Here is a 20,304-nt window from a genome sequence, read left to right on the forward strand (position 1 = left end):
ACTTAGAAAAATATGGTTTTATCACTTCCTTCCCACCATTATGCCCAAAAATTGCAAAACTAAATGAATATATGCAAATTATTTAAAACATATAATCCACATTCATGAATACTCTTCATTTATCGAAATGATATATCTATATCACATTAAATCTTCTCACACCTCGTTATTATTAGTATACACGCTAATTTAACTTCAACTATTAACCAATATGTCCAAGGACAAGTCGACTTTATGGAAAATTCAAAGTCAAAAAATTGGAAGGAAAAAAATATATATATGCAAATATAAGATATTTGAAATAATTCGGTCTAATTTTGAATCAAATTATTCAATACCAACTTCTAAACCGACCCTTTGAGCGCAGCACGAGAAGTCACCTCTCAGTGTTATATATAAACAAAGCTGCCGTGAACTTAATTGGTAAACAACTACTATTTTTTCCGTAAATGCCATAGCCAATTCTCAGCTGCAAAAATGGATGATTTCTCACTACCAATTCTCACCGCCTTTCTCATCATAGTATCCATATTCTGGTATTTTTTTATTTCCAAAACATCTAAAAAAGAAACACATCCGATTCCACCTGGTCCTCGGGGCCTGCCATTTCTTGGATACCTACCGTTCCTTCAGGTCAACTTGCACAAACAATTCACAGAATTGGCTAAAAAATACGGCCCGGTTTACAAGCTCTGGCTTGGTAGCAAACTATGCGTAGTAATAAGCTCACCGTCCCTGATAAAAGAAGTGGTTAGAGACCAAGACACCATTTTCGCCAACCGGGATCCCCCTATTGCAGCCATAGTTGCCACCGGCGGAGTAGACATAGTCTGGTCTCCGTACGGTAAGTACTGGCGTGACATGCGCAAACTATTCGTGCGAGAGATGCTAAGTAACAGCAATCTTGAAGCTTCCTACGTTCATCGAAAAGACGAGGTTAGAAAGGTTGTTAAAAGCTTGTATATGAAGACTGGTAGTTCAGTTGAAATTAGCGAATTGATATTCGTCACTGAACTGAACGTGGTGTTCAGTATGCTCTGGGGTGGTACGATGGATAAGAAAATAATCGATAGAATTGGAAGCGAGTTTCGGGAGGCAATGTCGAAACTTGTAGATTTGTTGGGGAAGCCTAATGTTTCTGATTTTTTCCCAGTTTTGGCCAAGTTTGACGTTCAAGGAATAGAGAAAGAAGCAAAGAGTTTGATGCCATCTATCGATGAAATTCTTGATTCTGTAATAAATGAACGTATGAAGACGATGGTGAGTGGAAAAGGGAGGGACGAAAGAAGAAAGGATTTTTTGCAAATTCTTTTGGAGCTCAAGGAGCAAGATGATCCAGATAGATCAATCAATCTGCCTCAAATAAAGGCTATATTAAAGGTAATTTCCTCCAGTTTCTTCGCTTTTTAATTTTACTTTGAAAGGCCCACAGTTAATTTTGTTAAAAAAAATGCCCCCAAAAGAAAAGGATTGGAATACATTCAATGGGGATGATGTACAGAATAGAGATCAAATCTAGAAGAAACAGAAAATGAATAGAGATCAAAAGAACTCAAGATTTTAGCACGACTCTCCAAAAATTGACCTACGTGGAGACATTATTATTAATCAATACATTGATTTGAGATACAAGAACAAATCACACTAAGTGCACTCTTTTATTCCTTCTCACAACAAGAAATAACTCTCTCGAGTTCACTTGAATTGTTCCTTCTCTATCTCAGTTCACAGATCACATATGTTTGATCAATATTTGCTGCAAAGTGAATTTTCCTTATATACTTGAGAAACTCAGTTGATTCTAATTGCCGTCAGTTGCTGACCAATGGTTTGTCAATATTGGTTCAATCAATAACTTCCAATCAGTTATTTATTGAGCTCGTCGTATTGATCTCAGATAGGGGATTACGTTACACTCAATTTTCGGTTTTTTCTATTCATAGATTTTGGACATGAGTCTTAATATACTGTGTAAAAAACTAGAGAAGGTACGTGTACACCGTACCGCATAGTAACAATAAGAGGAAAACGATACATTGATGCATGCATAGAGAATAAATTAAAATTTTGATGCATGAAAAACAGACAGAATAAGATATAACAAAAATCAAGAGGGAAGTTAGAATACATTTAATTATTTGATGCATGAATGTTCGGCATGAAAACTTGTAAAATCGTACAGGAAATCTATGTCTAACTGGGAATGTTTTCTGCGATAGGATATTATCGCTGGAGGTACGGATACAACGGCCACAATCATTGAGTGGGTAATGGCCGAGGTTTTGAACGATCCACAAGTAAAGAAAAGAGTGGAAGACGAGCTAACAGAAGTAGTAGGTCTAAAAAATACGGTGGAAGAATCCCACTTACCAGGACTACACTATTTGAATGCCATTATAAAAGAATCTTTTCGCCTTCATCCACCGGTTCCTCTACTAGTCCCCAGGCTTCCGAGCCAATCCAGCATCATTGGGGGATACACAATCCCAAAGGGGTCCAGAGTTTTCTTGAATATCTGGTCCATTCACAGGGATCCTCTCGTTTGGGAAAACCCATCTGAATTTAAACCTGATAGGTTTTTGAATGACTCTGGAAATTTTGATTTCAGTGGGAACAATTTCCAGTATCTCCCGTTTGGATCGGGGAGGAGGGTTTGTCCTGGAATTCTTCTGGCTGAGAGGATGGTAATGCACTTGTTGGCTACTCTTTTCCATTTGTTTGATTGGGAGTTGCCTGAAGGATCAGAAAAGATTGATTTGTCGGAAACTTTTGGGATTGTTATGAGGAAGAGGACGCCGTTGGTAGCTATTCCTTCTCCGAGGTTGAATGAACCGGAATCTATGCATAATTTAATGTAATATCGTTTGTTACTAATTTACTGCATGCTTCGTAAGTTTCGAACAATCCAAGTATTTAATTATGTGAATTCTTCTCTGTGCGTCACTTGTTTTACCTTGAATAGTAATGACATATACATAGGCTGTGTTTAGGAATTTATCGTTGGATCATAGTATTAGCCCGTCTCAGCTCTTGCAGTTCACTTCGCGGCTATCGTCCTGTTTAGCCCGTACCCATTATTTGGCCCTTTGCCGGCCTATTCTGCAATTGATAGGCTCACTCTCTTTTACGGAATTAATATTCGCGTTTCTTTCATTGTAATGAAGAGTAGCGATTTTGAGATTTTACACACAATATCTTGCATAATCATACTTGCATAGGCTCCACTCGAAAGTGAGTAATCCATGACATAATTATACTGATACATCAACACAATTCAACATCCAAGGGGTGGAGTTATCTGTACGTACGTATCCCATTACATTAATGTGTAATTTCTACAGAACGTTGTGAAGAATGATATAACATATATATAGATTTGACCACACTCTGTCGGGGTCAGAATTTTTTGTTATTCATGGCATTGTAACAACGATAGGCTGAGATCGAGCTTCGGTGATCTCACGCTGTAAAAATGTGGAAGACGCAGATTCGAGTCCCACTCCCCACCCCTAACCTCAAAAAAAAATAAAATTAAGCAATAGGATAGTTTAAAGAGCGATTCGTTAAGAATTGGGCTTAATGGGTAAGAATTCGAAATAGATTTGGATTTCAAACTTACCTTATAGTTGAAACATTTGTTTAATAAATCAAACCCACCGTGGAAATTAACAGGCACCAGCCATATAGACATACATATATGATCAATATACATAAAATCTGTGAATCTTGTTAAAAACTAAATTTAACTAGATATATATGATTATGTACCATGCGATATGCGAGGTGCATTCTGCATCACTCAAATCCAGAACATATATATGTACCAAAAACAACAAAAAGAAGAAAATAAAAAGCCAATACTATGCTAGTAGTCTGTTTGGTTGATCATATATATATATATATATATATATATATATATGTGTGTGTGTGTGTGTACTTATTAATAACTTATCGGTTGAACTAAATTTTTATTTTTACTTTTTAAATGACCACTATAATATCATTGATTTTCCTTTATTCCCCATACCTAAAGCCTTATCAGTTTCCCTGTCACTGAAACAATCGAATTCAAAATCATGAACCCCAAAATCTTGGCAATCCAATAACCAAGAACATGTATCGTCCCAACATGGGAACTCCGGGGGAACCTCAACTTGAGGAGGATCATCCTCGAACAGGCAGGCGATCAAAGGGTCGTTTTCGTACAAGTTTTCATGTAAAACCGATTCATCTGACGAACAATTTTCACGTGGCGAAAACGGGTTTTCCTCTAAGTTGGTGGCGCATATAGCTTCTGGGAAATGATGTTTGGCTGATTTCGGGAGTTTATCCGATTCATTGGACGGTGAATTTGTAGTTTCTTTGGTGTTAGGGGGTTGGATTAGGGGTTCATGTGTGACAGGATCAATTCCCATTTTCAGTAGCTTTTTCTTGATATGGGTGTTCCAATGATTTTTAATCTCATTATCAGTCCTACCTGGCAACGCTGCTGCAATTTTGGACCACCTGATTTAGAAATTTGAGATTAATGTTAGTGCGTGACAATCATAATTGTAACGTGCCAGAAAGCAATAAATACAACTCTATGGCTACAAGAAATTATTTTGATCTGCAAAAAGAACTATTGCACAAGATTGAACAAAAAAAAAACCGCTTTGTATTCACTATTTAATTACTTTATCATTATTTATTAAATATTAATTATATATGTATCAGATTTATTAAATAAGTTGATATTGTAGTACTAACTATCTAATAATATCTCATTAGTGTATATGACAAAAATGAACAAGTGCATTAGAATTTAAATGTTCTCTAACTAATGGCGGAGCCAAGAATATAGCTTTACTCGGGTTAGAATTTTAAACTCTAAAATCTTTTAATATTTTAAATTGATTTACCCAAACTAATATCAATTTGAGTAGGTCTCATGTGAGACCGTCTCACGGATATCAATATGTGAGATGGGTCAACCCTACTCATATTCACCACAAAAAGTAGTACTCTTAGCATAAAAAGCAATACTATTTCATGGATTACCCAAATAAAGATCCGTCTCACAAAATTTGACCCGTGAGACCGTCTCACACAAGTTTTTGCCTATCAATTTAATCCAAAATTATACGAAATGTACATATAATTTTTTTTTAAAAAAAATTAGGCCACTCAAGCTAAAACTCGGGCTGGGTGCCAATGAATGTGGCTCTGCACTGTCCCTAACAATTGTTAGCACAAAATAATGATTTAAACCACCACCCTCATGGCCTAGATGATTTTAAATTTGGATCCGAATCAAATAATCTCGAGTAGCAAAATCCCCCTCTTCCAAATAAATAAATAATATTTATTTGACAAAAATTTGTGTGAGACGGTATCACGGGTCGTATTTGTGAGACGGATCTCTTATTTGAGTCACCTATGAAAAAATATTACTTTTTATGTTAAGAGTATTACTTTTTAATGTAAATATGGATAGGGTTGATCCGTTTCACAGATTATGATCCGTGAGATGGTCTCACATAAGACCCACTCTATCTATTTTAATGAGGTTGTGTAGCATATAGTTAAATGTTTAGAAACAATGAAGCGTTTTAAAGAGCTAAACTGACGAAAGCCATTAATATTGTCCAATTTAATCTTTTTTTTTTTTTTTTTGCATTTATATATAGTGTGATGATGACGTTTCCACCCAAAGAGTGAGTCTCATGTGAGACCGTCTCACGGATCATAATCTGTGAGACGGGTCAACAATACCCATATTCACAATAAAAAATAGTACTCTTAGCATAAAAAGTAATATTTTTTTATGGGTGACCTAAATAAGAGATCCGTCTTACAAATAATATCCGTGAGACCGTCTCACATAAGTTTTTGCCCCACCCAAAATATGTAACGCTTTAGGGGCTAATTGTTATGTCCCATAATCATGCCCGCGAAGCGCAATTTCATAATGGTTCATATATATATCAATTACAATTACTATGTAGTACTTCAAAAATAATTATCTCGAGTTGTTAAAATCAATTCAATTTTTTTCCTTACATATGAGATAAGAACATCATAATCATTCTTCCATCAGAACACGACGTAATCGCCGTCTAACCCCTGGATCTGTTAGCCATAAGAATTTAAAAATGGGTCTCAATTACAAGAGGTGATTATAACACTGTCATGCGCATGTATAACATTTTTTTTCGATGTTTCTTTTGGTGACTATATCTTAAACAATTCAAGAATAATATTCTATTTTAGCTCATTATTAATCAATTCAAACGTTTTCCCACTCATAATTTGAATATTTGAATAGATACTGATAAATTATTTTTTTTTAAAAAAAATCGAAGATAAAGCCTTGAAATTATATCTTCTTGTTTTTGGCTTTGATTTCTTTTATACTCTTTTTATAATCAATTATTTTTCCAAAAATCATTGTCTATTAAAAAAAACCTTTTTTGAAAAAAAAAAGAATTAAATAACTTTTGACATATAAAGATATATAATTAACTTAAATATTTGAAAGAAGCTTGAAAATTTAAATTTTAAATGCAAACATAGTCTACCTTGCTGATTGCTGACATTCTTCATCTTCTATTAAATATTTACTATCAGGTATAGTTTATTAAATTAGTTACTCATTCAATATTTATTTCGAAGTGCCATCTCTATGTACGTACGAGTTACCTAAACTAATAATGTCTAGCGGAGAGGACATGAAGTGATACGAATGTTCGGAACCTAATATTTATTTTGAGTGACTGCATTGAGTCCTTTCTATATAAGAACTTGAATGTATTAGGAAAAACATGTACAGGCTCAACACAGCACACCAAATGCTCTGAATATACCTGTTGCCGAGCCGGGCGTGAAGATCAACGACCAACTGCTCCTCTGCCGGAGTTAGAAGGCCTCTCTTCAAGTCAGGACGGAGATAATTCGTCCAGCGGAGGCGGCAACTCTTGCCACAGCGGCGGAGCCCCGCTAGTTTGGGGACGGCCCGCCAGCAGCATTGGCCTTTAGTGAGGATAAATTTAATAAGTTTGTTGTCTTCCTCCGCCGTCCACGGCCCTTTCTTCACCCCAACTTTGTCGCAACACGGTTGTCTTCCCATGTCCACAACCAGTAGTAATAAAAATAAATAAATATATATGTACTAATCAAATGTATTTAAAAACTTTGGTAGAACTTAAATGTCCCCCTTACCCACCTTTAAATAACCCCAAGCTAAGTTTTAGATGTTATTATTGGAGCAACTCCACACGTGTCAACCAAAACGAAGCTACAATGAATTTGAAGCACTGCCTTAATTTCCAACCCAAAAATATTGAACTTCCCACATAGCTTTATGTTGAGGTTTCTTTCGATACTTTTGCGTTAGGTTTTGAAATAATTCTTTATATTTTCTGATTTATAAATTAAATATTTTAATTTTAATTTCCAGAAATAGTTATATTATATTACAATTATATTTAAAAGTATGACGGGTTTACAATATATATAGTTGTAGGAAACATATGATTTTTTTCTTAAAAAAAGATTTTATTTGTGTTTAGATTCCGACTCACAAATAAATTACAGGAATTTCTCAAATTTTCTTAAACAAAAAACGCTATGGCTCAAAACCAAATACGCAATGATCACCTTAAGTTGTGATTGCTATGTGACGCAAGGATTTCGTCATCACGCGGTTGCTTGGGTTCTTTTTACGGGGAGCTTCATCATGTAGTTCTCCGCTCACAAGATGGATCATTAAACTTCGAATAAAATAAAAATTGGAGAGAAGGCTAGGAAAATAATCGAGTTCTCAATTAATTAGTTCAATATTTTTTTATAATTATATGTAAGGAATTCAGTATTTATCAACTAATTGCAGTATAATATTAAATAAATGTGTTAATTGTTGATCTAAAATGATAAATTTGTTGGTATTTATGTATCGTTCTTTCGTGTATATATATAGGACATTGTCATTGATTTGTTTTGTTGCAAAGCAAAATCAGATTTTCGAAAAAACAAAAAACCACTGAGAAACAATACGAACCATTTCATAAATAAATGTGGACGTAGCTTATAATTAATTGGTATACTGGACCGAGTCAATTTCTTTGGTAGTTAGAAGTTACATTGAAATCAATTTAGTGAAATGAAAGAAAAAAAAATAGTTCTTTTTTTTTTTTTTGAAAAAAGAAAGAAAGCAAAAGTCTTTGCCAGCTCTCATCCGGTTTTTTTCACTGATTAGGACAGTGGTAATATTCTAATATTAATATTTTCACGTTGCGAATCATAATTGGCATCAAATTTTGTCTCCCGATTCGAACAAATTACCAGATTGTTCCATCGATTCCAATCAATTATTGCGTTCGCTAAAAAAATTTTAGAGAACCGGCCTTGTCCCTGGAAAATTTAAATATTTGTGTGAACCAAATTGCTTTTGTTCATGAAATTTGTACAAGTTATTTGAATGATGCATGTTTGAGTGTTAATTAACATGTATTTTTGTGATACGTGTCTTATGTACGTAGAAGATTTATTTTAGTCAAATTGAACAGATAACAGGTATTAAATTGTTTTATCATTTGTGATTTGGACACAAATTGCAATAAATTATTTTATCTGAGGCTTAGAATGATGACAGGTAATAATTCCAACAATTTGGGCATTGACTTTGAGGAACTGAGAAAAGATTGATATTCCTTCTGCACATTTTTTTTAGATAAACTTGCATTTTATTGAGTAAAATTGTTCCTTACAAATTCAATTAACGCAGTAGCCTACAAAACATGTTGATCAGGTAAATCGTATTAGATTGTAGCATGACAAAATGTCGAACAAAATTGTCTCTAAACGTACAAATGAAATAATAGTTGTCAAAAATTTCATTGCATAGATTCTAATTAAAATACTCGTAATTATTCCTGTGGAATGTGAGAAAATTTACATGTATGAGCATTAAGCGCCTCCTGTAAAGGTGACGGAATTTGGTGTAATCTCATCGTCACATGGAATCTGGTGATAATTATAATGGAGTGGTCATTGAAAATCGAAGTACAATTATATCTTCGTCGGCCAATACCTAAAATTACCTTTTTTGAAAAGTTATTATCACAATTAACATGGAGTTGTCGGCCAGCTAAAATGCTTTAAACAAGTGTTAGGAGTACTTACAAAGTTAACTCCATAGTTAATGGACTAATGACAAAACTGGGAGAAGATCAATGGTACTCTTTCTTAAAGTTGATTATGTATACTACTTTTCTTTAGACTTGGAGGAGTGCTGCATATGGAGTGTTTTCTCTTTGTATGATGTGATTATATTTTTAATAATTGGATTATCAACACATGATATCAACTTTAATTAAAATTTAAGAGACTCGTATGATCTAATAATGTTGTGATATATGAAGAAAGACTTCTGCTGAATGATAGATTAATTAACTTGCTTAAGTTGGTGGAAGAAACACAGATGTATTTGTGATGCGGAGAGACAACTAACTAGTATTTTTTTGTTATTATTACTGAAATTATAAATATAATGCTTTTTTCGGATAATTTCATTCCGAAATTAATATATGAATCTGCGTTTATAAACAGTTTTTAGTGTGATGTACTGATGTTTTTGAGTCCTAATAATGAGTCATGCTTGTTCCATATATATGTAAAAATTAGTGTCAAAGTAAAATAAATGCATAAATATGGTTTATAGTGAATGGGGTATATTTTTTAGTTACTACATTAGACGATTTAATGTTTTCAAATTTGAGGAAATAATTCTGGTAAAACTTCATTTTTTAAAAATTATTTTCTTTAAGTATGTTTCAGTGTTTTCAAATTCACATGAGAAGATCATTGTTTTTAAAAAAATGTTTGATCAAAATTCTTTTGCTAACTACCTCCGTAGGAACAAAGCGTAAAAAATCTAAATTTTCCCCTAATTATCATTTTTCCATCTAATAATTGAATAACTCATGGATTTTAATATAATTATTCAGAAATTTAAAATTTAAAACTGTTTTATGTACTTATTTAACTGGATATCATCACATGATAATTTATCTATGGATCATGTTAAATCCTAAAACCCATATTCAACCAACAAATTTGACACTACAAACTCTTTTAAATGAAAACACTAATACCCTCCTCCGTTCCATCAAAATTCAGAGAAGATGATCTGATTAGTTTGTTTCAGTTTTAAAAACGACCAGTAAAGTTGATGGACTTTTATTTCAATTGTATTTTTATCATTGGAAAGAGTCAAGGGCACTCATAATTACAAAGTACATCTCATTCTTGATTTCCACACAGCTTTCAGGAATGACTATGCAGGAATTGAGTTTGGTGCGTCGGCCACAATTTTATATAATGTGTCACTTCTACCATATTTAGATCTTAACATCACATCAGAGGGCACATTAAATTTAGAATTTTTTTTATTATATCTGGATTGTTTCTTTAATATTTTAGTCTTTGGATCTAATATAATGGTTTTGTTTAAAAAATAGAATATACTTTTGGAACTCGGACAATCCAAATAAATTGTAGTAAGATTTCTAACTATGTTATATTTTAAACATTAATTAGTCCATCTAATATGGGTCCATCCAGGTTCGAGTTAAACAACATATTTTATTCAAAAATAATAATACTAAGATAGAGAATATGAAAATATAATAAGGAATCGTTCATTTTTCATAAATGAATATCTCAACATTTGTTTTTATATCTTAACTAGACAATCTCACACACAAATTTATGAGCCTCAATGCCTCATAAAAAAGCAAACATTTTTTTAAAATTTAATTGTGGATATTCGGGTTAAGATGGGTTAGTGGACCTGCCCAGCAGGAGTTCGAATGGGGCTAAATGAAAAATGATAGGCCTGATGAATATCCGGTTTAATCGGATCGAGCATTGCCAGATCAATTTTCACCAGATTGTGAACCAAGCTCCAAATTTTGTAGTTTTCTTAATGTAAAGAGAGGGGTTGGGGTGAGGGGGAGGGGGTTGCTATAAACTGGAACGAGTCGACTCATGACTTAATCTATTCGGATCGACTCGATACATACTCAGTCTAGATTGAATTATTTTGACCTTGACCGGCAAACTCAAGCTTTCTGAAAAGTTCAAACTCCAAATCATACAGGGGAACATAAAATCGAATACATTATTCCGCAACAGTACTGATTAACGTATCTCAACGTATTAGTGGAAAAAAAATCATCATAGCTTAGCAAATTATTAACAGTGAAGTGTTCACTCAATAAAGAAACATAGTAGCCAAAACCAAGAGTAGGGCTGGCATTCCGATCCATGAAATTCTGTCCACGCCATTCCCTGTCAAAATCAATTTTAATAACAGGCCAAGGAATATATACAGTTGTACATATAATAAGCAAGAACTTCAGACAGCTAATTCTTTTTTTTTTTTTTATGAAGGGTACTGACGTATATAATTCCTCTCCACAGTTCGGAGAAATTAAAACTCGAATTCGAACCTCGTAATTAAATTTTCATATAATCTGAAAGCTCCTAATGATAACCTCAACTGAAAACCTAAAATACAGGAAGCATTTACGATTTAGAAATTTTCTAAGAATGAAGGGAACTTCAAATCTTTCATGCATATTTGAATAATTTTTGGATTTCTTAAATTTCAAATCCCTATGACCTTATTTCAACACAAGGTGTATTCCAAATCCTCCTAAGCTAGAGTACTTTGAAATCCATTTCGAGTCATTTCCTTGAAGAGGTTTTGTCAAATTCAGATCCATCAACCAGAGCCCGACCTCATGGGCTTCAAATTTACAATCCGAAATTATTACCAAGTGAAATGTATATCAATTTTTTTTTAGAATTTTCTACTCCCATACGCATATACCAAAATGCTTGCTAGGATTGATGGATTTCAACAATGGGTTTTTGGGAAAATTTTATGGATTTCAAATTAGTTCAATAACTGATGATTTAAACGATAGAAAAATAACTTCTGACTGTAGCTAAAGAAATATAAATTCATGGGTTTCAAAAGTTTTATCAGAAAAAAATGAGTTTACTTCCTCTAACGATTCAAATAATCTATCCTCAAATTCTTCCATATCCAAACACATCATGCATGAGAGTCACAGATCAAAACATTTGTTTTATAGTTCACATGGTTGCAGTAAAAAAATCAGACCCAATTAAACCTGGTCGAGCCTTACCATGTTCTTAAACAATTTCAACATAAAACGTCGACGTAATCTATTAACATGTAGTAAAAGAAACACGCGGATAAAGATTAGTTTGCTCGACTAAATTCGTCATGTTTTTCATATAAAAAATGTGGTCACCTATATATCATTACGTAACTTCATTTATTAATTGTCATCATCATGCACAACATACATTCCCCAAAACACCATTTTACTACAAAAATTTCAAATTTATTTTGATGTGATTAATTTCTCTCACCTACATGTTAAGGATTAGGATTTTTCTATATTTTAAAACTAAATTAATTAGGAATTATTTGCTATACATAAGCACCTAGCTTGTGTTTGCTTATCAATGTCAACAAAAGGGTAAAATATTGTTTCGATTCGGTCAATATAGATGTTACAGCAAGACCACGTTATGCTATTAATTTGACAAGTAATGGTCAGCTTATAACGAATCTTCTCATCTGTTTGAACACATCCATATCATAATTATCAAATTTCTTTCTCTTTCCCGACTATAATTGTGAGACCCCATCTTTCACAAAACGAGAACGAATACAAAGTAATTGTTATAAGAGATACATGGTCAAAGTAACGCTTGGATGTGCCAAGTTCGGGGTATGACAATAATATAAAAAAAGATATTTGCATAGGTATAGAAATCCTAGGGTACGTATTTTAAACTTAAGGGCTCAATAGAAAATAATAATAGAGTGAGAAGAAGCAAGGTAACAGTTACCTGGAGGAGGGACAGCGGAAGAACCTGGAGCTGAAGCTGTAGAGGCAGAAGAAACCAAAAACACTTTCTATTAGTACAATGCAGATTTACTTTATACGAGTTTCGTAGCACACACGGTATGTGCGCCCGAGTATTCAATCTAAAGGTTGTCGTTTATGATATATTATAAGAGATCGCAGTAAAAGTCCATGATCAAGAGCAAAATAACAAACGATCCACCAAGTCATATATAATTAGCAAATTAGAAAAACGGACAATTACACTTTCTTGCTAATACATATATCAATGAAATTAAGGAGTGAATATCAATATATATTTATATTTATACCCTTAAAATGTTCAAGTGTCCATATGACGCCTCGTCAACAAGCTGTAGCACGTCAATTTCATTTCCTCATTTCTTGCGTCTTACAATGATTTACTAGTTAAGAAAAATTCGGGGCAGAAGATTTAGAACGGGATTCATACCGTTGCAGACACTGACGTCATTAGGGAGATTACAGCGTTTGGGAAGCGCAAGGGCTTGCTGAGGGTCGATCCCGAAAGCACCCAATCCCCCAGGCTGGTTATAAAGCTTGCACAGGCAATCAAGTTGAGTAGTCACCACTAGTTTGATGGCGGCGCAACAATCTGCGCCCGGTGTAGTTGTGGTGTTCAGGTACCGTCCACACGGCAACAGATTAGATACACAATCTGTTGACTGACCCTCCGCTACTCTGCTGGTGGCGACTGCCAGCAGCGCCACCGCCAAAACTATTGCTATCGTGGTGGTCGTTCTTGCCATGTTCTAATTCCTTTCTTTGGGCTAGAAAAGAAAAAAAGGTGTGTCAGGTGTTTGCTATTTGTAAAAGAGAGACAAGCTAGGAACAAACAAATAAAACGGAGTAGTTGTCATAAAGTATTCTTTTCAGATTTTAACATTCTAACTTCAACAAAAGATCAGCTGTCGAAACGATAGTACCAAGTCTATTGTTTGATAAGTAGTTCGGTGGAATAATCAAAATTTATTTTAATATCAACATTAATCATTTACCAATTCAAGATGTGATATATATATTTCTAGTAACTTCAATAAATTATTTTGCTAAACAGTTACTCTTGGAGTACATAACTTTAAGTAGACACACACACAGAAAGAGAGATATGTATGTATGTATGTATGTGATCGAACCTAGACATGATGCTAATGAGTACTTTAGCATCTTTCAAAAGAAAATTGACCCGATATGAATTATAATTATCTTTTTCCTCGATTAATTAGCTGTTTTAATCAAGAAATCGGCCTGAGAAATGATCGAGCCATCTCCAAGAGTCGGAGGAAATGGTCTTTCGTATAAAAATGAAACAGTCGGTACCAATAGAATATGCCGACTTAAATGCTGGGTCACGGCATTAAAAAAAGGGGGCAAAATGGGTATGCTGACAATAACATGTGGCTCCAGCCTGGACTCTGGCGTTTGACCAGTAGACTGGTTATTACGAAAAATAGAAGATAATTAATTATTTGCTTGGTTAGTAATGGTAACTTTCTAATTAAGCAATCTGCGTCTAATTTGGAAACTGTCAAGTCATGGGTGTTTAGGAGACTCGGAATATTAATCAACGAAGAAATATGGAATGAAATTTGGGATTTATTGATGCACCTTAAACTAATGTGGAAGTCTAAAATATTATTGTATGTGTTCGCACAAACACAACTTCACGACGTGTTCTTATAGCAACTATTATCTTCCCGTAGGAAAAAAATGTATATACATATGTAATTAACATGCATTGAGACATGTTTTAATCGAGGAGTTTAAAATATCAAAGAAAACATTAATTGCATCCATCATCCAACTTATATATATACAAGAAAATCCAACTCTGATCAGATTGACGCTGAATATGTAAAAATCGAATAGTTAATTAAGGAAAATCCAAGTTTTAATGAACTCGTGACCAAGATCAATGGGCATCCATCGCTAGGTGAAACTAATTAATTGGTCATTCTCAAACTTATTTCGTCATGCATCCAAAATACTAAAGCAAACGAAAGGTCAAGCTTATGTGGTGTGAACGATAAGCTATATCTGTACTATTTTTTTCAGTAGCGATGCCAACTTTCTGAATGGGTTGGGCTGAATCTTAGGTCCATTAACACCAGTCTACAGAGACCGGCCCAAAACTTTACTAGAGCTTGTTAGGCATGTACTTGGCTCAAATACCAATCTGAGCTAGCATTATTCATAATTTTAACCATTAGATATAAAATTATGACAATATCTTATAGCAATAGCAATAGCAATAATCCCACGGTTCCCAATGTCAGGAGTTCTATTATCTCGATTAATACTTTCCGGGCAACTATGTTGCACAAAATTTGTCCATTGCGATTTACCATAGTTAATGTAATCTCAGTTTTTTTTTAAAGATTGAATATTTTTATCTTTTAATTAAAAATGAGTTATAGTATATGTACATGATATTTTCATTTTTCGAAGATAATAGATAGGAAAAAAAAGATTTATTAGATTAAATGATATTTTTGTAATTTATATGTATATATGATTAGGAAGAGATACGATGCTGAATATGGGTACTGTGTTTTAACGGATAACGAACAACCACAGTCTTTCAACCGCGGCCATTCATGGCCTCTTTTCTTGGATTCACTCTCGCTGTTTCAAATCCTCTTTCCCCTTTCGAAACCACGAAATTCACAAAACCCAGAAATCAAGCAGCTAAAATTTTATGCATAGGATGGGTAACTTATTTCCATTTCTCTTTTGCACACACCACATACCTGACATGTTGTTCTAATGGATTGAAAATGAATTTTCGTTTGGTTTGGGGAGGAAGGATCCTGAAGGCATTCTGGGATCTCCCCAACCTGGTCATATCTCTAGGTTGGAGTTCAAGAGACGCATTGACAAGGACGCGGATGCCAGAGAAGCCTTTGAACGCCAAGTCCGCGAAGAGAAAGACCGCCGCCGATCTCTTCGAGAGGTGGGTTTTTTTCATAGCGTCTCGCGTCATACAATCCAAAGTTAATATGTGCTTGCTCAGAAAATTCTTGGTTTGATTTTTTTTTTTCGAATTAGTTGTGAAGTGGGAAATTTTTCCGCTTAATTGAATCGAAAAATATACGACTTGTTAGGCGAACTTTTTCTGAGTAGCTGATTAGCAAATTAAAAGGAAAAGAATGAAGCGTAATTTTTATGTTTTTTTTTTTAAAAAAAAACTTTCTAATCGATTTGACCAGCAACGGAATGCTTACTTTGGAAATCGTAATCTTTATTTAATAAAATGTTTGATCTTTTTTCATGTTACATTAGTCTCGGGTGATACCGGATACTACAGCTGAGCTAGTTGAGTATTTACTTGACACTGAAGCCCGGGAGATCGAATTCGAGATTGCAAGATTGAGGTCCAGGTCAGTCTTTATTGTCTTCCTGATTTAATAAGTCATTCATTATACTTGCATATCACGCATACTGTCAGCATGAGATTCAAAGGTAACTGTCCTTGCGTCGAATATAACTTGCATCATGCTATATGTTGGAAAATTTCATCCTGAAGAAAGTCGAAAGTTCTTTAATTTGTTTTGTCACCAAATCTTTTAGTCTGTACATTGGTTGGTAGTTTTAGATTTTTAATTTTTTATTTGAGAAAATTAAATGTTGCTCCAATTAACCGGAAGAGTTATAATAGCAAGTAGCAATCAACAAAATTTATTCAAGGGGAGCAGCTGTTATCCTACCCAAGAACCAAGCTTCGGAAACATGCTTCTGTAATATACCGAAATCATCGTTGGAGGTGGTCCTGGGTGTTGATGGGAAGTGAAAGGAGAAAGTTTGGAGGTTCACACTTGTGTTCTAAGAAAAAAATAGATTGAAGGGGAGCCGCCCCGCATAATTATACTTGTGGATGTAGAACATTAATGATGTAAAACCTCTCCCTTTTTTATCGTGAATCTGTATTCTCTGTATGCAGATTGGACGATGAGTTTTTCTCGTATCTGAGACTGGAACTCGGAAAACTGAGGTTTGCTGTGTCCAAAACTCAGGTTTGTCTCTAAACCGTGCCTCACTTGGTTTACAGTCAGATCAAAGAAGTATCTGTATCCAATTATTTCCATGTAGGATATTGAAGACAGAGTAATTGAGCTCGAAACGCTTCAAAAGGCTTTGGAAGAAGGAATAGGTTGTTATATTCCTCTCTCATTAGAGTCATGTAAGAGTAGTTCCATTTATTTATTTGTCTAGAAATATACTAATTTTTCATTTTGTACTTAAATTTTTCTGCAGAAGCATATGACAAATTGCAAACAGAACTCATAAGAGCAAGGAAGAGCTTAATGGAAATCTTGACATCAAAGAATGTCAAGGCTACTGTATGCAATTACTTCAATTTATTTATCGGACCCTTGTTTCTTGGGATGTATATGAGTTTAATTTCTTTAGGGTCATTGGTAACATGTTGTTGCATGCAGCTATTGGACTTGGTTGAGCGGAATGAGGTGAATAGATCTTTGTTGACACTTCTCGATGAAAATATCGCTGATGCGCATCAAGCTAACCAGGTGATGGATGCCAAAAGCTAGAATTATTATCCATTTCTAATCATAACTGAACAAAACATCTTTCAATTGGAAAAGAATATCCCTGAGATTTTATGTAAGAAAATCTCGAGGCTCTAGGTATTGAAAAAAACCTTCAGTATCGGAATCAATACATGTACCCAAAGCTCTTGTTTTTTTTTTATTTTGCTATTTCTATATGCATACATTTAGCCTCTCCGAAAAGGGCTCTCTCTTTCATCGGACAGCAAAATCACTTTAGGATAATCATGCAATGCATTATCTTCTACAACTGAAATTTCTCAAATTTAATTCTTTGTTTAGATTTCTAATACTTTTTACTAAAACTTTTGGATGCAGACGCAAGCTGCAGCATATATGGAAAAGCTTCGTGGGACGATGCTCAAGTACATAACCGTTTGACTGAACAATATGATGTGGAGTTGGGTATTCTGTAGCCTTTTCTTCTAAATCTAAATGCAGAAAGATTATAGGGGGGATCTTAATCACGGGATCAGCAATTAGCTAATGATACAGTTCGTTTTCTTGGCTTTTGTCCTATAGTTTCGAATAGTTTCAGTCTCTTTCATTGAATAAGATCAAATTTTATTTGTATAATATATATTAAGAATTTGGAATTTTGTCCGTTTTTTTTTTATCTAATTAAGTTAGTAATTATGGGGCAATTGAGCAAGAGTGAGCCAAAGGGCAGTCATTTCTCCCTACTTTTTCATGCAAATTGCAAAAATCTCTAGTAATTTTGTTTAGAAAATTTATGCTTTATTTTTAAAATTTATTTATAATTCATGTTACGTTATTAAAATTTAAAATTCTTTTACAACCAACAATTAAACTTCTTTTAAAACCTTATGAGACATTTGTTCGATGTTACTTTGAGAATGTTATTTTTTGTATTAGATGATTTGATCATTTGAATTCAAAATAATATCATATGGACATAACCAATTTTGAGGGGAGGATCTAAACCATTTTAATATATTTAATAATATATATAATTGTTACTTAAAATAAGTTTAAAGTTTAAACAACGAAGAACAGCAGATAAGCACAGCATAACGATGCAAAGATCACATTGACAGCTCTCTGCCATTTTGGGCATGTGTGAACAAAATAAGTTTTGATTTGTCAGAGATTTCGCTTTTAACACACGACAAACTTTTTATTGTTAAAATCTGAGTTGAACACTAAACACCATCACCAACCCTGACTTAGATTTGACTTGTCCATTATTATAAACAATATTTTCAACTTTTGTCTATTATTTTAGTTCTGCCAATGTTTGTTACAGTATATTGTTACTTTGCTGACAACATTTTTGAAATCGTGTATATTTGTTATCACAAAAAAAAATAAAAAATAAAAAATGGTTAGGTGGCCCTTCAAAGAAGCTCGTCTAAACTCAGCATAAAACTCCCCCGAACACACTTGCTTAAACACTTCGAAATTATAATGGCAAAACACATCATTTTCTTGGCACTTCTTCTCTTATCTTCGCAACAAATACCTGTTAAAATATCAGCAGAATTTGCTCTTCACTCAAACCCTAATCCCATAGAGTTTATCAAAGAAGAATGCGGGTCCACTCGCTATCCGGCTCTGTGCATCCAATGCCTCTCCAATTACTCCACCACAATCCAGAAAAGCCCCTGGAACCTAGCTCAAATTGCTCTTTCAATAAGTCTAAGTCGAGCCCTATATGTGTCTAGCTTCGTCTCCAAACTTCTTACCGGGAAGGGAATGAAACCGATTGTGTTCCGAGCCACAAAAGATTGTGTAGACAATATAGGGAACGCAGTCAATCAGCTCACCAGTTCAATAAAGGAGCTTGAGGGGATGAAACGTCCTATGAACGATCAGGATTTCTTATGGCACGTTAGCAACGTGCAGACATGGGTTAGCTCGGCTCTGACAGACCAAACTACGTGCCTGGATGGATTCTCGGGGTCTGCCACGAATGGATATGCGAAGGTGGCTATAAGGAGTAGAGTCTCGTACTGCGCACAAGTTACAAGTAATGCACTTGCATTGGTTAATCGCTTTGCAGCTACGCATGCATGAAATTGCCTTTCATTTTGTGTTAATTTACCATGATCAGATACCTACTTTTGCAGAGGTGTTTTGAATAAACTGAGTAACGTTACTCTGTAAGGTTTCTTATCAGCTTTGTGTTTAATGTTTTTTAGTGTAATTTGTTTGTGGTTCACATGAGGTAATAACTATTAGGATTTGGAGAATATTGTTTTCTTGTAATGTTTCATTCTAACCTCTACCGGGAGAACTTCTCAATGTATGCGGGAAAGTCATCGGATTGGGGTAGACCTCACCAAAACCACAGTCCAATGGTTGCTGCAAAAAAGTGGAAAAAATTCAACCTTTGTCCCCCAAATGCGCAAGTGGATTTTGCATTTACCAATTTCTATTTCAATGAAAACTCACATATATAGTACGTCTATATACTATATTTTCTCAAGTGAAAAAATCATCCCACGTGCTCCCAACAATTACAAGGATTAAAAATACAAATAATTTAGTTTGTTGTAAGACTCAAAACTTTGAATACGATTTAATTTGCCAATTAACTTTGAAATTACAAAAAGAAAAAAAAATTAAAATCAAAGCAAACCTAATATTAGAATATTATATCTCTTGCGCTCACATTTGCGGTCACGTGCATGATGACGGATAACGGGCATGCATGATGCGAGACTTACGGTTGTACGTATTTCGTTTCATTTTTTTAGAATATGAAAACAACGTACTTTCATCTCGGGTGGATTCATAAATTAAGC

The 20,304-nt window shown here is 34.2% G+C and overlaps 5 protein-coding genes across 5 annotated transcripts; 3 read left to right on the forward strand and 2 right to left on the reverse strand.

The window, feature by feature from the left end:
- Nucleotides 1–369: 369 nt before the first annotated feature.
- LOC140834621 (labd-13Z-ene-9,15,16-triol synthase, chloroplastic-like) lies at nucleotides 370–2,995 on the forward strand. The gene is made up of 2 exons (XM_073199641.1): nucleotides 370–1,380; nucleotides 2,220–2,995. The coding sequence occupies exons 1-2, from the start codon at nucleotides 478–480 to the stop codon at nucleotides 2,856–2,858; spliced, it is 1,542 nt and encodes a 513-aa protein (XP_073055742.1). The 5' UTR covers nucleotides 370–477; the 3' UTR covers nucleotides 2,859–2,995.
- A 905-nt stretch (nucleotides 2,996–3,900) lies between these two features.
- Nucleotides 3,901–7,253, reverse strand: LOC140834622 (MYB-like transcription factor ODO1). The gene is made up of 2 exons (XM_073199642.1): nucleotides 6,846–7,253; nucleotides 3,901–4,506 (listed from the first exon to the last, which is right to left on the reverse strand). The coding sequence occupies exons 1-2, from the start codon at nucleotides 7,106–7,108 to the stop codon at nucleotides 3,993–3,995; spliced, it is 777 nt and encodes a 258-aa protein (XP_073055743.1). The 5' UTR covers nucleotides 7,109–7,253; the 3' UTR covers nucleotides 3,901–3,992.
- Nucleotides 7,254–11,069: 3,816 nt separating this feature from the next.
- LOC140833542 (non-specific lipid transfer protein GPI-anchored 7-like) lies at nucleotides 11,070–13,812 on the reverse strand. The gene is made up of 3 exons (XM_073197874.1): nucleotides 13,402–13,812; nucleotides 12,934–12,969; nucleotides 11,070–11,331 (listed from the first exon to the last, which is right to left on the reverse strand). Exons 1-3 carry the CDS (start codon nucleotides 13,715–13,717, stop codon nucleotides 11,255–11,257), a joined length of 429 nt encoding a protein of 142 aa, XP_073053975.1. The 5' UTR covers nucleotides 13,718–13,812; the 3' UTR covers nucleotides 11,070–11,254.
- Nucleotides 13,813–15,483: 1,671 nt separating this feature from the next.
- LOC140834624 (uncharacterized) lies at nucleotides 15,484–18,122 on the forward strand. The gene is made up of 8 exons (XM_073199644.1): nucleotides 15,484–15,679; nucleotides 15,775–15,921; nucleotides 16,251–16,348; nucleotides 16,909–16,981; nucleotides 17,058–17,118; nucleotides 17,223–17,308; nucleotides 17,408–17,497; nucleotides 17,855–18,122. Exons 1-8 carry the CDS (start codon nucleotides 15,566–15,568, stop codon nucleotides 17,915–17,917), a joined length of 732 nt encoding a protein of 243 aa, XP_073055745.1. The 5' UTR covers nucleotides 15,484–15,565; the 3' UTR covers nucleotides 17,918–18,122.
- Nucleotides 18,123–18,587: 465 nt separating this feature from the next.
- LOC140833543 (pectinesterase inhibitor 9-like) lies at nucleotides 18,588–19,882 on the forward strand. The gene has a single exon (XM_073197875.1). The coding sequence runs from the start codon at nucleotides 18,965–18,967 to the stop codon at nucleotides 19,571–19,573; it is 609 nt and encodes a 202-aa protein (XP_073053976.1). The 5' UTR covers nucleotides 18,588–18,964; the 3' UTR covers nucleotides 19,574–19,882.
- The last annotated feature ends 422 nt before the right edge of the window (nucleotides 19,883–20,304 follow it).

This window comes from Primulina eburnea, chromosome 6, assembly GCF_022965805.1.
Source record: "Primulina eburnea isolate SZY01 chromosome 6, ASM2296580v1, whole genome shotgun sequence".
In the NCBI taxonomy this organism is placed as follows: domain Eukaryota; kingdom Viridiplantae; phylum Streptophyta; class Magnoliopsida; order Lamiales; family Gesneriaceae; genus Primulina; species Primulina eburnea.